The sequence below is a fragment of the Uloborus diversus genome, chromosome 6 (genome assembly GCF_026930045.1).
Source record: "Uloborus diversus isolate 005 chromosome 6, Udiv.v.3.1, whole genome shotgun sequence".
Taxonomy (NCBI): domain Eukaryota; kingdom Metazoa; phylum Arthropoda; class Arachnida; order Araneae; family Uloboridae; genus Uloborus; species Uloborus diversus.
Genome location: NC_072736.1, coordinates 124,826,722 through 124,840,517, shown reverse-complemented (window position 1 = coordinate 124,840,517; position 13,796 = coordinate 124,826,722). Strand labels below are relative to the sequence as shown.

The following is a 13,796-nucleotide window of genomic DNA, read 5'->3' as shown; positions in this document are numbered from 1 at the left end:
AAAATTGGATGCTGTAGCCACATTATTTTTTAATGAGTGTTAATTAGTGAAAAAATATCTGCAAAGTTCACGACTACGGCAATTCTCGTGCAGTCGATCTAATTTAATCTTTATTTCACATCACATCACACCCGAGGGTCCCCCGGGTGTGATGTGATGGATTTCCCGAAAATTTACATGGTTTGTTTTATTTCACAGCCAAATCATGTAAAATTATGAGTGAGGTTTCACTTCTTTAGCGTCTGTTTAAAAAGGTTGGAAGTTAAAAAATTTCACGTTTTCAAGTAAATTTTTTCAAGAATTGTTTGGGGATAATTTTCAGAAATTCTGCCCTGGCATATAAGTCTACCCTCAAACTTTCAACCTCACTTTTTGTACCAGGTTTCTCGACTTATACACGAGTATATCGGTAAAAGTTGATATTTTCCGTCAAGTATTTCACTCAAAAAACTGAAGCACATTTTCTTGAAAGTTATTTTGAAAATTTGCTTATGTTCGAACCCCCTTTTGAACTCTGCATTTGAGCAACCCCACAGATTTTCAAACCTGTAACCAATGGCCATTAACATTGACGCTAAATGTGCAACACGTAAAAGAGGAGGAAATATCTTTTGTTGATTGGTGGGCATTAAAGACACTGCTAAAATAGCATACTCTTTTGGTATAGAGGTAAAGTTATCGGTTCTTGTTTTAAGAGAGTGAGTTAATTAAACAATGAAAAATTGCTCTTCCACATAAAAAGTTCTAAATTTTTATCTATTTCTGTACTTATTATGTATGTACTTTTTTCTCAATGGGTAGCGTTGAGTTTCTATGGAGGGGCTAGGCAGTTGTTCATCGGAGAGAGGTCTGAAAGAAACACTGCTTCTTCTACTTATTTATTCTTAGCTCTTGATACGAGCCGTACTGAGCCTGGATCCCATTCAGCTTTTGTAAGATACATGGCCATAAAGGCAGTTTAAAAACTTAACAAGCAGTGAAATTAATTTATTTTTTATTCATGTACATCCTGAGATGGTAGTTTCAAAACTGTTTGTGGAACGATTTTGATTAGTTTGGCACTTGAAATGACCATCTGTCAGATGAATTCAACGACATTGTGAAAACCTGCACTGCATAAAATAGATAATATTTGTGGTTTGAGGAAAATATAAAAAATGAGAATAGGGCTTACTTATTTTTATTTGTGATGACTTCATTTATCAAAAAAAAAAAAAAAAAAATACAATGCATAAGAATGAAAAAATATATTTATTAAAATAAGAGATGCATGAATACTTCTTTAAGAGATTACGTTCTTTGAAATACTAAATTAAAAACTTTTATTCAAAACAGATGCAATTTTATTAATGTTGCTGGCTGATAAAACGCAGTCAGATATTCGATGAATCACAACTTCACCAACAGAAACCTAAAAAAGAAAATTAAGTATTTTTTAGACTTTTAAAAAATTTCTCCAAACCATACATTTATGAGGAGGTGGCAATTAAAAAGTAATCGCAAGCCTGGCAATTTTCAGCATAAAAAAACTGTTTCTCCAATATGCAATATGAATAAGAATCGAATCATTTTTTTTCTTTTCTAACTCATTTTAGTTCAAGTCATAAGATAGGGGGAGGTGAGGCACGTTGGACCTCTCTCAATTATTTTAGTACTATTAATATTTTTTATTTTATTTTATGACCAACAAATAGCAACTATGGTCCTACAAATTCTATGATGAAATCACATGGTACAGTTACATTGAACAAATTTTATTCAAGAAAGTGTTATTTTAGTAGTCTTGAGTAACTTTCAGAAAACTGTAACTTTATTTTTTTCAATGGTTTTCATCAAGATCCCGGAAAAATATTTGAACTCCTTTCTAAAAGTAAGTTTTTTTTGGTTCACAATAATTGGCAATTTTTTCATTTTTTGTCAAAAAGAAAAAAATTATGACATCACTTCTTCAGAACAAAAAAGTGGGGTAGGTTGGTCCACTCTTTGTGGGGCACTTTGGACCAGACCAACCTACCCTACATAGTTTTAAAAAGCTTATGTTTTCTCTTAAATCTCAATAATTATAACAATATCCTAAGTGTTTGTATATTATACATTCATTTCATTTCCTGTTTCACATGTTTTGAAACAATAATAAAAAAACTTAGGGAACAGGGCATAAATATATTTTATAATTATTTAACGAAAATTTTACTAAATTAATTTTACCAAAATTTTATTTATTTCATACCTGCACTTTTTTACTATTTATATTTTGAAATATACTTCCAAATTTTTGCAGACAATTGTTTTCTAAGAGTAAAATATGTAATACAGGCTATAATAAAGTTCCTGTATTAAATAAAATATTTTTGCTAGACAAGCATTCTACATAGAAACAAAATAAAACAAATAATTGATTAAAGTGACATAAAAATACACTTTTACTTAAGATTATCTAATTTTGATTTTAGAACAAAAATATGCCAACTCAAAGCTGTCAATTTTATTGTACTTTTTCTTTGAAATATATGGTATTAGTATAACAGGATTCTTTTCTTTTTGGAGTTGTTTCATGCAATGCAATGAAGAAAAACAGCTTTTTCCCTCTAGCAAATATTAATGTAACTTTGCATAAAAGTAACATATGACTTATCCTTCCAAAACTCAGCCTAATAAAAGGGCTATACTTCCAAAGCTCTGGAAGAAGCACCTTTATGTTTCCCAAACATCATTAAACACATCTTTAGTTAACTTTAGTCTGCATTAATTGTCTCATGAATATTCAATAATTGATTTTTCTTTTGATTTTTAAAAAATAATTGTGTATTAATGCTGAATGCTTAATGCAATTTTAAATAAAAGATGATTTATGAATTAAAATCAATTTAATGTATTATATTGATCTTTAAACTTTATAGTTTGCACTTTACACACAAAAGATAATAAGGTAGGAAAAACATTTGATAATATTTATCACTAAAATTATAACAAATGTTGTTTGGGTTATGCGGTCCAATGTGCCCCACCTGGCAGACCAAAGTACCCCCACCCGTAGGGCACGTCGGTCCACTTTACGAGGTTCCGTTAAAAAATTAATATAAAAAAAGTTTATCAATTCAATGCTTCCAAAAAAATCTGTGGTATTGAGAAGTGTTTAGTGAAACTTATTGTAGAAAATCGAACAGCTCATTAAATTTTTTTGAGAGATAAAAAATTAATAATGATAAGTTAAAAAGCGGACCAACGTGCCCTACCTCCCCTTATTTCCAAAATTTCTGCTAAAATAACAATAATAATTTAGTTTTTTACAAAATTCTTTATACTTAAGGGGTTTTCAATTAGCTTAAGAATAATCCATAAAAACCCTCATTTCTTCACTTTTTGTAATTAAGCTCTTTTTAAATGTCCTCTCCTCTCATTGAATATTTTTGATTCATCTCTACATAGTATAAAATGAAGTGTCCAAAAAGCGTCTGTTTGTTTGAACTCGCAAAACTCAAGAACTACCCGGCCGATTTCGCTGAAATTTTCACAATTTGTTCCTCTTTCCGAGAAGGTTTGCAGACCAGTTCGAAAAAAATTCGATGAATAGTTCTTTTTTTATTCCAATTTAGGCCCAATTTTCATATAAATTCCCGAATATGGGGGTAAAAAATTACTCGCAATTAGTAATATTACATATCGTTGGAAAGGGTAGAATTTTCCGCGTTCTATGCAATTTGTTCCAACGCTCTAACTTAATTGCGGCGGGAGTTATTTACGTTTTGAGCTCGAATTTGTTTAGGCTTAGCTGAAATTTAGGCAATACTTTCTTCATTAAATCCATCAATAAAAAGTGAAGGAATTGTCCTACAGTTTTCGTTTTGACACCATTGAAAAGAGCTACCTTTTTTACTTCAGATCTAACTCGACCTATGGTGGGAAGTTTAATTCTCTAGCTCCATTAGAAAAAAAGTTACAAGCGAATTAAATGAAGTTCAAAAATCTGTTCTCTATTCAAGTTTTTAACCATTTTATTTTGCGTTTCCACGGTAACTCTTTTTGAATCCATTGTTTCTATCTTTCTCATTTTCAACTCTGAAACTTATTTTATTTTGTGTTTCCATAGTTACGCTTTTTAAATCCATCTTTCTCATTTTATTTTAATTTCTTAAAAGTATTTTAATATCAGTCGTCATTGTTTGGAGTTGAAATTTTGCATGATGATTTTTTTTTCTTTTATTTATGCCTGATTGTTGAATATACGTCACTTGACACAATTTTTGTTTTCAAAATAGACCGGGCAAAGCCGGGCAACGCAGCTAGTATATATATGTGTGTGTATATATATTAGTGTGGTCCTTATACTTGAAGTTGCAGATATTTTATGCGACGCCCCCTCAATATGTTCCATTGTACAAATAAATGATCCTTGCAAAATTTAAAGTCAATCCATGAATATTAACATGTGCCCCTAGGACCCACTTCTTTGAGTTTAGAAGAAAAAATTGCGGATTTTCTCATTTTTATGTAAAAATATTCTGACGTTTTTTATTTAAAGTAATTTTGAACCTCAATAGGTGCTGCTACTTCCAGACCGACCATTCTCTCACTTTCATTCTGTAAAATTTAACATGTTACAGAGAATAAAATGTACACCAATGGCCTTGGGTCAAGCGTACCGCTCTTCTGCGCTTTTCCCAACCAAGCGGCAGAGGAACGTTTCTTCCCATCAAGATGGGCACAAGGGGTTCTATAGGCCATTAATGAACGATCTTTGACAACAACAAATTACCTCCACTAGGCTTTGGGGGTGTTGATTAACAAAACTCCCTGTGTATGCAATAGGTGTGGCAAATAGCGTCGCAAGGGTTCAGTTCTATAAATATAAGTAATTGCAATTATATTTTAATTCGCTGTTCTTTAGTAATAAACATACCTAAATGCTCATGCAATTTTTAATTTTTTAAATATAAATTTCGAAAAATCCTCGATTACTCCTAACATAAAAATATACTGTATTTTCCATAGTTAAAATATAAATTAAAAAAAAAATATCCAGATTGGAACTCATGCAGAAATCTATACTTTAAATTTATTTTCTTCTATTTCAGTACATAGTTTTTTATTATCATCAAATTCTTGCGATTCACAAGATTTAGAAACCGAAATGGGTATCTATCCTAACCTGTTGAACTTTTGTTTTCTACAGCTGGTCTACCACAATGCAAAAAAGCTTGGCAACTATTGATATCTGCTCGCCTTTCATCACTGTCAGACAAATGTCATATTAGGGATAAAGATGGGGGGTTCACTTATTTACAGCCTATGTAGATGCAGTAAATTTAAATCCAAATGACCTAGTGATCAATTGTACATTCCTTAAGAGAGCAAAAGAAAATCTTCGAGAGGTAAAATTAAATTTCATGAATTTAAATTTAGATTTTGTAGTTATTTACTGGAATACAAAACTACATCCAGATGTAACTGGAAAAAGAACGTCGACAGGATTACCATGATAGCTTCAGGTCCTAATATTGAACAGCTACTCGGAATTCCTTGGATATTTCTTCAGTTGTATATGATATTGTAGATGATAGCTCTTTATTGCTAACTGTTCTATCTGTAGTGTTTGATACAACGACTTGCAATACCAACCGTATAAATTGTGCATGCAATTTTTTAGAGCAAAAACTGAACGGTGATATATTACATTTGGATTGCCACCCTTGAAATCGTACTGCAGAGTGTGTCCTTAAAGAAGTTTTTGCCTTTCTTAGTTCTAGATCAGATATTCAATTATTTAAGCACTTCAAAATTTTGTGGAAAGATCGCCATCATTCAGAACTTATAACATTTCAATCAAGTACACATACTATTTAAATTCTAAAAGACGAAGTTGATGACATATTATTGTTCGTAAAAAGCGTGATTGAGAAAGATTACAGAGAATTCTCATAACTTGTAATAATATTTCCTGGTAGATTTCCTCCCACAGGGATACGTTTTCGGCAACCTGGAGCTTTTCCATGAGCCACGTGGGTGGCAAAAGTATTTTTGTTTGAAAATTTTTGTATTTAGGAAACAATTTAAATTGACCTTACATGAAAAGAAATACTTTCAATGCTGTTTTACAAAGCTGTTTCACAATTAAATGCTGTATGAAGATATGGTTTTACGCAGCAACCCAGTCGAGGCTCCTTTGAATAATATAATGCGTCTGAAAAACTAGCAGCGTACAAAATGACGACAAACATGCAGCAGAAGGAGTGATTGGAAAATTCATAAATCACTTATGGTACTTGGGGGATAAACTAGTAGCTTTGTCCGTATTGGATAAAGGAATTAACTTTGAAGATAGGAAAAGACTAGTCCAAAAAATGCTTGTGATATGGAAGACGTGTCTGATGACTGTTTTACAAATTTCCGATAACCGTAGATGATTTGGAATACTTTCTTAGTAAAGATCTTCCTCTTTATAGAATCAATTATGAGTCAATAAAACTGTTTGATAAGTTACAAATACTAAAAGATTTTTCCCAATTTGATCCTGATTCACGGCAAAATGAAGGAAGCTACTTAAAGGGAAGAGAGATCATTAAAATGCTAAAAATTGTGAATGATACTACTGAAAGAGGACCACAATTAATCAAAGAATTTCACAACAAATTTACCACATATGAGTATCAAAGCAATTTATTTTACAGACCGTCCAAGACTATCGGAAAAAAATACAGACTATTGAGATACATTGTGAAAAGCGTACGATTAAGGAAAGTTTCTAAAGCTTCTCTGTTCATTCTTATTCAACGTAAAATCTTTAGATGATATAAAGTAATTAAAAAGATGAATTTTAGTGCTACCTCACTGTAAAAATATTTTGCAAACCTAGGAGAAACAATGTACTGGGTCTGAAGTAAAAACTCGAAGATTTGTGGGAGAATTATCAAAAGTGTTAAAGTTCAACGCCCTAGGGGTACGTGTTATTACTGTTTGATCAAGTTCAAATTTTGCACATGTTACTTTTTATTAGAGTGTCACAAAACTAGGGGGTGTCACTTGTTGAATTCCGAAAAAAATTTTCCTGTATAAATAAGGACCACCCTAATATATATATATATATATATATATATATATATATATATATATATATATATATATATATATATATATATATATATATATATATATATATATACCCAAGAATTAATTAGACTTCAATCTTCAAATATAAGGTGCATAATAAAAAACCAGACTCCAATTTTTTTCTAGCTCCATTTAATGAAAATATCTATCAATATTTCCCTTTTTGGTCATTTAAAAAATTTGGAAAAATTATATTTAGTAACACTTTATTATTGTATGAGGTTTTATTTCCAAAACATTTTTTGTTTTTAGTTCTTGATAGATAACACAAGAATAAATGTTAAAGAAGAGGGAAAAAGATAGTAATTTAAGATAGTCTGAATGAAACATTTCTTTTTCAATCACAGGTTAAATAATCTTTATGTTTAGCCATGCTGATCATCAATTATTTCCAAATAATTTGTTGTAATATTGGTCATCCTACAGTTTTGTAATTGCAATTCCTAGGAAATAATCCACTTAGAAAAAGATTTCCTCTTTTTTTCAGCTCAGTTTTCTTTCATATTAAAAAACTACAAAATGAATTCTAAAACATCCTCTATGATTCAATCATCAAGTTTAATATTATGATTTTCATATCTTATTTCTTCTCAAGCAATTAATGAGTAAGTTATTTAATGACTCTAATCTGTCCTGAAATCAGTTTTCATGGGAAAAATATCCAGCTAAACAAAGGGGGAAATATTTCAGCCCCCCCTTGCAACTTTGCATATGGGCGCCCATGTCCAACAGAATTCAGAGTCAAGTTTATTCCACCTTACCGACTGACAGAAATTTTGTTTATTACATATGAATTCTCAGCAAATTTGGGTAGTAACATTTTGAATGAGATTTGACACTTCACAAGGGAAATTAAATGTTGTAAAAGTGCATTGTACAAAGTTGAATAAAATCTCATATTTGAAAACCTAGCTGGTAGCTACATTTTAACAAATATGTCCTTTCAATAATTTAATTCTTTCAAAAATTTTTGCTTAGCTAGTTCAAATGTTTGCAATTTCTTTAAAAAAACACATGTTAACACAATTAAAAAATATGTAAAGCAGTTTTACAGTCATATTTGGGTCTCTGAAAAATTCTGAGGGGAAATTCAAGTTTCTCCTCTGAATTCCTCCCCTTTTGAGTAATTAGGCCCTGGGGACAGTAATGAGCTACTTATGATTACCTATGAATATATGTTTGTAGAAGCATTTACATGAGGACACAAAAATGTTTTCATAGGAAAGCTGAAAACAAAAAATCGATTACTAAAAAACTGTAAAATTACTTACTTTTGATAATATCCTTTTTACTTCAGTAACATCATTTGCAAGAATTAGTGATGAATCTTCAATTAAAGATATATTTTTATGAAGTTTGGTTTTTGGATAATATTTTCTAATCAAACTAATTTTCTTCACATAAGACCGAATAGCATCATTTAGCTGGGCTTTGTTTACGGTTTGAGGGCAAGACATTGCTAATGCATTCATGATAACTCTAACTTTTTGATCAAAATTTGCTGCCTTTGTAAGATCATTTTGGAGCTGTAAAATGGAATAAAAAATTTTTCATTAGTTCACAAATAATTCATAGACGACATTCATATATAACATAAAATACACAAAGTAAATAATAAGTATGGCTTCAGAAACAATATAATATTTATCCAAAAATTTCAGAAGAGTGCCCAGAAGATCAATGGATGCTATCTTAAAACTTTTCATGTTCTTTAATAGTTGGAGACTGGAAGTTGATTAACAAAATGGTCTTCTTCAAGAAAGGGTCTAAAATTAAAGCAAGTATGCGTAGGTCTGTGAGTTGTTCTTCGTCGGTTCGTAAAATGCCTACAATTTTGACCAAACTATAGGTGATAAATTTCCAAGTGAATAATGCCTGTTGAAGGGTGTGGTTTGGTTTTAGGAGAGGTAAATCTGGCAACTGAACAAATTTACTTTATTTCAATGACAAAGTTATCAAGGCTTTAGAAAACAAAATTGTACATTTAAAAAGCACAAAACCTACCTGAAATCTCACACAATTGTTTTGGGGTTATACAGAACACTAATTTTAATGCCTAAAGATGTGAGCTTATAGTGTAACGGTAAACGCTTTCGTCGGGTGTTATTAGAACTATAAGTTCACATGCTTTTTAAGTTGAAAAAAAGGTGCCTTGTAATTTCCAAATGTGTATGAAATTTTTTGGGCTAACTTTCTGTTCCATTTTTTTTTTTAGCCTTCAAAACAAAGGTGTTTCTTTCTTTCTTTTGTGGATGTTGTTTACATTGACTTTTAAATTATTTTCAATAACTTAGCACATGTTGCTCTTCAAGCTCAAGTGCTTGCTAGCTAGTATTTGCTCAATACTAGCAAATGGCTAGCATTGCATAAGAGGGAACGGTTTAATTTGGGCTAGATAGATATTCTGACTGGGAGTAACCACAGTTGTTATTGAGGTAATCATTCTCAATTTATTGATGGCTTAAGCATTTTAGAGTTAATATTGTTCAATATTTTTATTAATGGTGTTAATAAGAGGTTTTCTGAGAACATCAATGTTTTTTCAGATTATGTTTTAAGTAATGAAGGATTTTTGGCAGTTAAAAACAGGTGAAACAAGCTTTGCATTCATGTTTCACAGAAAATTTTAAATTGTCTCTCTTGTTCATGAAAATTACTGCTTTTATGTCCAACTAAGTTTTATCCTACATTTTTCAACTTAAACATTTTGATTGATAGTAAAGCTCGAAAGGTGCTTGCGGGACTTGAGTCAGAGCTTATGATATGAGTCTTTTTCCTCAGTTGCTCAACCAAAAGATTTCTCAGGGCTGAGGAAGAGCTCAGACATTTATTATTCTTTCTGTAAACCGATTTGAGAGTTTTTCTACTATTTTTTGGTTATTTTTGAGCGAATAACAGACTTTTGACAACTCAGGAAAACAGAATTACTGGTTAAATAAAGAAAACAGGGAACATATGAGGCAGTGAGAAGTAAAGGGATGCAAGTAGTCTACTTTAAGTTTCGAGTAAAACATGTTTAAAGATCAGATCCTAGGTAGGCTTTCATTGAAATTTTTTTCTAAATCAAGCTACACAGCAGCACCTACCAGGGCTACTAGTACAATTTCTTGCCTCAAGACAGAGGAGAGGTTCACCTACCATTTGTACTGGTTGTGTCCAAATTTTTAATTTTGCCACTTGCATCCCTTTGCTTCTCACTACCTCATATGTTGAAAATTTAAAAAAATTTAATGCTAGCTTGAAAAAAATATTAAAATTTCATAAAATTGGCATTTATTAAAATTACAAGTAATTAATTTGAACTATATTTTCATAGGTTTCTCATGATCATAGAGAACTTTTAAAATTTGTTTCAATATTTTTTCATTCAAGAATGCAATTATAATAATAAGCAACTATAATAATAAGTGAACAAAAACAGCTTTTAAAATTTGTAGAAATACTTTTACATTAATTAAAATGTATATTACAATACAAACTTTGAACTCAATAACTTTTAATTTTAATTTAACTGTATGTTAATATAATTACTTAGTATGTCAATATGTAGTTGGTGAAAAGAAATCAGTAGAAAGCAGCTTTTCAGGGTAGATGTCATGGCTGGCAGATTTTTGTTAGACCAAAAAAGTAAGTTTAGATTATCTTTGATTTCAGAAGCATTTATTATCTAAAAGGGTAGTCTTTGCCCAATTTAGATTTTTTTTAGATAACACTCCCCTGCATGCAGTGCTCATAGTGCTTATGCAAATCAGTTGAAATTAGAAATTTGAACAGGAATGATTCCTCATTCAAAACTTTGATTTTAAATGCTGAATTACAGTAAAATGGTAATACCCTTAAATGCTCACATTTTATGAAAAACAGTCAAATCTTGATAACTTGAAGTCCAAGACCAGAAAAGTTCCCAAAACCTTCTAAAGAGTTTAAGAATCAATAAAAACTTTGTGGTAAAGGAATATTCAAGTTATAAGGCTTTGAGTTATCAAGAGTTGACTGTAATTGGTATTATTATTTAAAATATCAATGAAATATTTTTAAAGTATAGTGTCAAGTTTCTATACATTTCATGAAATTTGATGGAAAACTTTGTGCATTGTGAGAGAAAAAAAATCCAAAAAAGGGGGGGGGGATTTTTTAAAATGCTAATATCACTGCAAATATACATGCTGTTTTTATGAAACGGCATAGTGTCACTTCACAATCGGCAGTGTGCCTCTCCAAAAGTGGGAGGGGGTGAAGAAGAGGAGAAAAAGGCATTGCACCAAGGATGGGGCAGTTGACCCTTGGAAGTGTGCGAGAGAGGGTGTATGTCTCTTGCAACTGGAAAATCAAGAAAGTGTTTTTGTCATCTCGAAGAGAGTGAGGGAAGGTTTTGCTGGTCTAGGCCAGGGGTTCTTTATAGACTCAGTTTATAATCAAATACAGTCAAACCTCCCAATAATAGCGGACACCGTTTGGACCAAAGTTTATGTCCGTTAACGGGGAGTGTCCGCTATTGGGGAGTTTGAATTTACAATGACATTTTAATTTTGTGTTCTAAGTCTACACATACAGTATATAATTCTAAATTGAATTAATAAGTAGCGCTTATATAAGTGTACTTACCCAATAAGTAAATAATAATCCGCTGAATTTTTCGGGAAAATAAAATAGGAAGGCATTTTTTATGTGTTACATCATTTATCCAAAATGCGATTGGATAATTTCGTAAATTTAGATTTTTTCTCAATAAAGTTTTAGATTGTAGCAAAATGTAGCCCAATCCACTACTTTTCACTTAATCTGGTAATACTGTGCCGATTCCTCATCAGCGTCTAGTTGGAAAAGGACATGGCACCGATGTTTGTCTCCCAAAATCTAGTGTGTGTGTGGGGGGGGGGGGGGGGAGAGAAGAAACCCTAAAGTAGTACGAAAGTTTTTTTTTTTTTTTAATGAATTCCTCTCCCATGCAAACTGATAAAGCAAAGTACTGTGTAAAATGAGAAAGATTTTTTTTCTTCTGTTTTTTGCTGGAATATTGTGCATGAAATGAAAACAAAACTTTCATAAGCTCCGACTTAAAAGTTTGTTCGACTTGAATGGCTCTTGTTTTCGGAGCAAAAGGGGTGTTAATTCTCTCATTGGTACTGGTTAGCCCCAGAACATCCTAAAGGAGTAGAAAAAATGCTTGCTGCGAAAGCAGTGCTGAGCAAAATTTTACCAGACACAGAAAAATAAAACGAACCTCGGCTGATTTACTGTCCGCTAACAGGAGTGTCCGCTAACGAGCAGTGAAATACATTATACGCCTATCTCGAGGGTCTGGGGATTCAGAAACTGTCCTCTAATGGGGAGTGTCTGTTAAGGGAGGTTTGATTGTATTGACTAAATCATTATCACTTTTGTACATATCAAGCATAAACTTTGTTATTTGCTATAATGCCCCCCCCCCCCCCCAGAATCTTCCCTGCACAGGAGTATTCCTTTGAAATGGTCTCCCCCTGAGCCAGCTGTGACCTAAAATTATTGTAATATGCTTTCAAAGCATTTTAGCATAACTTCAAAGGATATGCTTGCTAGGATGGTACTGACAAAATGTTTTTTAAAATAATCATTATGTACAATACCTTTGTTGCCTGTCCTGGTATAAGTGATTGAACATAATCAAGAAGAATATCACTTTCTGTTGCACTGAGATCAAAGTCTTTATTTATGATACTTATGATGTGCGTTGACCCGGTGAGAAGAGTCAAGCTATCAATGTTTTTCTCATCTTGAAGAAACATTTCAAATGCAAGACATCCACTTAAATTTAAGTATCCAATAAGATGAATTGGTTGATCAGTCACCTTTCTAATTTCCTAGCAATGAGACAACAAATAAAGATTAGTATGAAAAAATTAATGAATAAACTAATTTTTAGCTAAATATTTACAATCAATATAATTCTATTTCCTAAAATAATAGTTTGTTTGGTTAAACCAATTTCAAAAGCAGAAACTGTTACACATTATGGAGTATAATTTGATTATAAAATATACGATACTACAATAAGTATGCCTGTTCATTCATATTTTTAATAATACTTAACTCATTAAAATGCAGTGTAACCCCGATTTAACGAATGAAAAGGGACTGGAAAAAGTTATTGTTAAATCTAGAATATCGTTTAATTGAGGAGCATAGATATTCAATGCAATCAAATCTGGAAGTGAATATATTGTGGATAGTTTTCAAAGTGGGTAGAAGTCATACAAATGTTCTCCACAACAGCTTCAAGTATTATCATACATTAGATATTGAAAAAGATCTTATTTTGTCTGATGTGCCAACAAAATCATCTTCAAATGTTGATGTGGTAGTTGTTTCCACCTCAGTAGAAGTGGAATCTCAAGTCGTCTCAGAAAAACCAAGTATTATAAACAGAGGCATCTAATCAAACACCTTCCTTCTTAAGTCCCAAAATAGTCCATCTTAATCCACCTCAAGTCAGAAAGAAGCCCAAAAGACTGGATTCGTTTTTTTTTTTACATTGCTGTTTTTCTTTTGCATGATTTTCAAATATTTTTAAAAAGATGGTTTTGTAATACATCAGTGTAAATTAACAGTAACTGGGAAAGTTGTTTATTTTCCAAGATATCACTTTGGCAATGACACTAATATATAAAGCAGTCAAAAAGTTGATGTGAGCAGTTTTGTAAGATTCTAAT

At 31.5% G+C, this 13,796-nt stretch overlaps 1 protein-coding gene across 1 annotated transcript in view; it reads right to left on the bottom strand.

The window, feature by feature from the left end:
- Positions 1 to 1,232: 1,232 nt before the first annotated feature.
- The window catches only part of LOC129223762 (fatty acid synthase-like), an 88,383-nt gene continuing 75,819 nt past the window's right edge, over positions 1,233 to 13,796 (bottom strand). The window contains exons 26-28 of the mRNA XM_054858121.1: positions 12,714 to 12,947; positions 8,379 to 8,633; positions 1,233 to 1,411 (exon numbers count right to left, since the gene is read on the bottom strand). Coding sequence (XP_054714096.1) covers positions 1,313 to 1,411; positions 8,379 to 8,633; positions 12,714 to 12,947 — 588 coding nt within the window. The 3' untranslated portion in view covers positions 1,233 to 1,312. The remainder of the gene's footprint in view (positions 1,412 to 8,378; positions 8,634 to 12,713; positions 12,948 to 13,796) is intronic.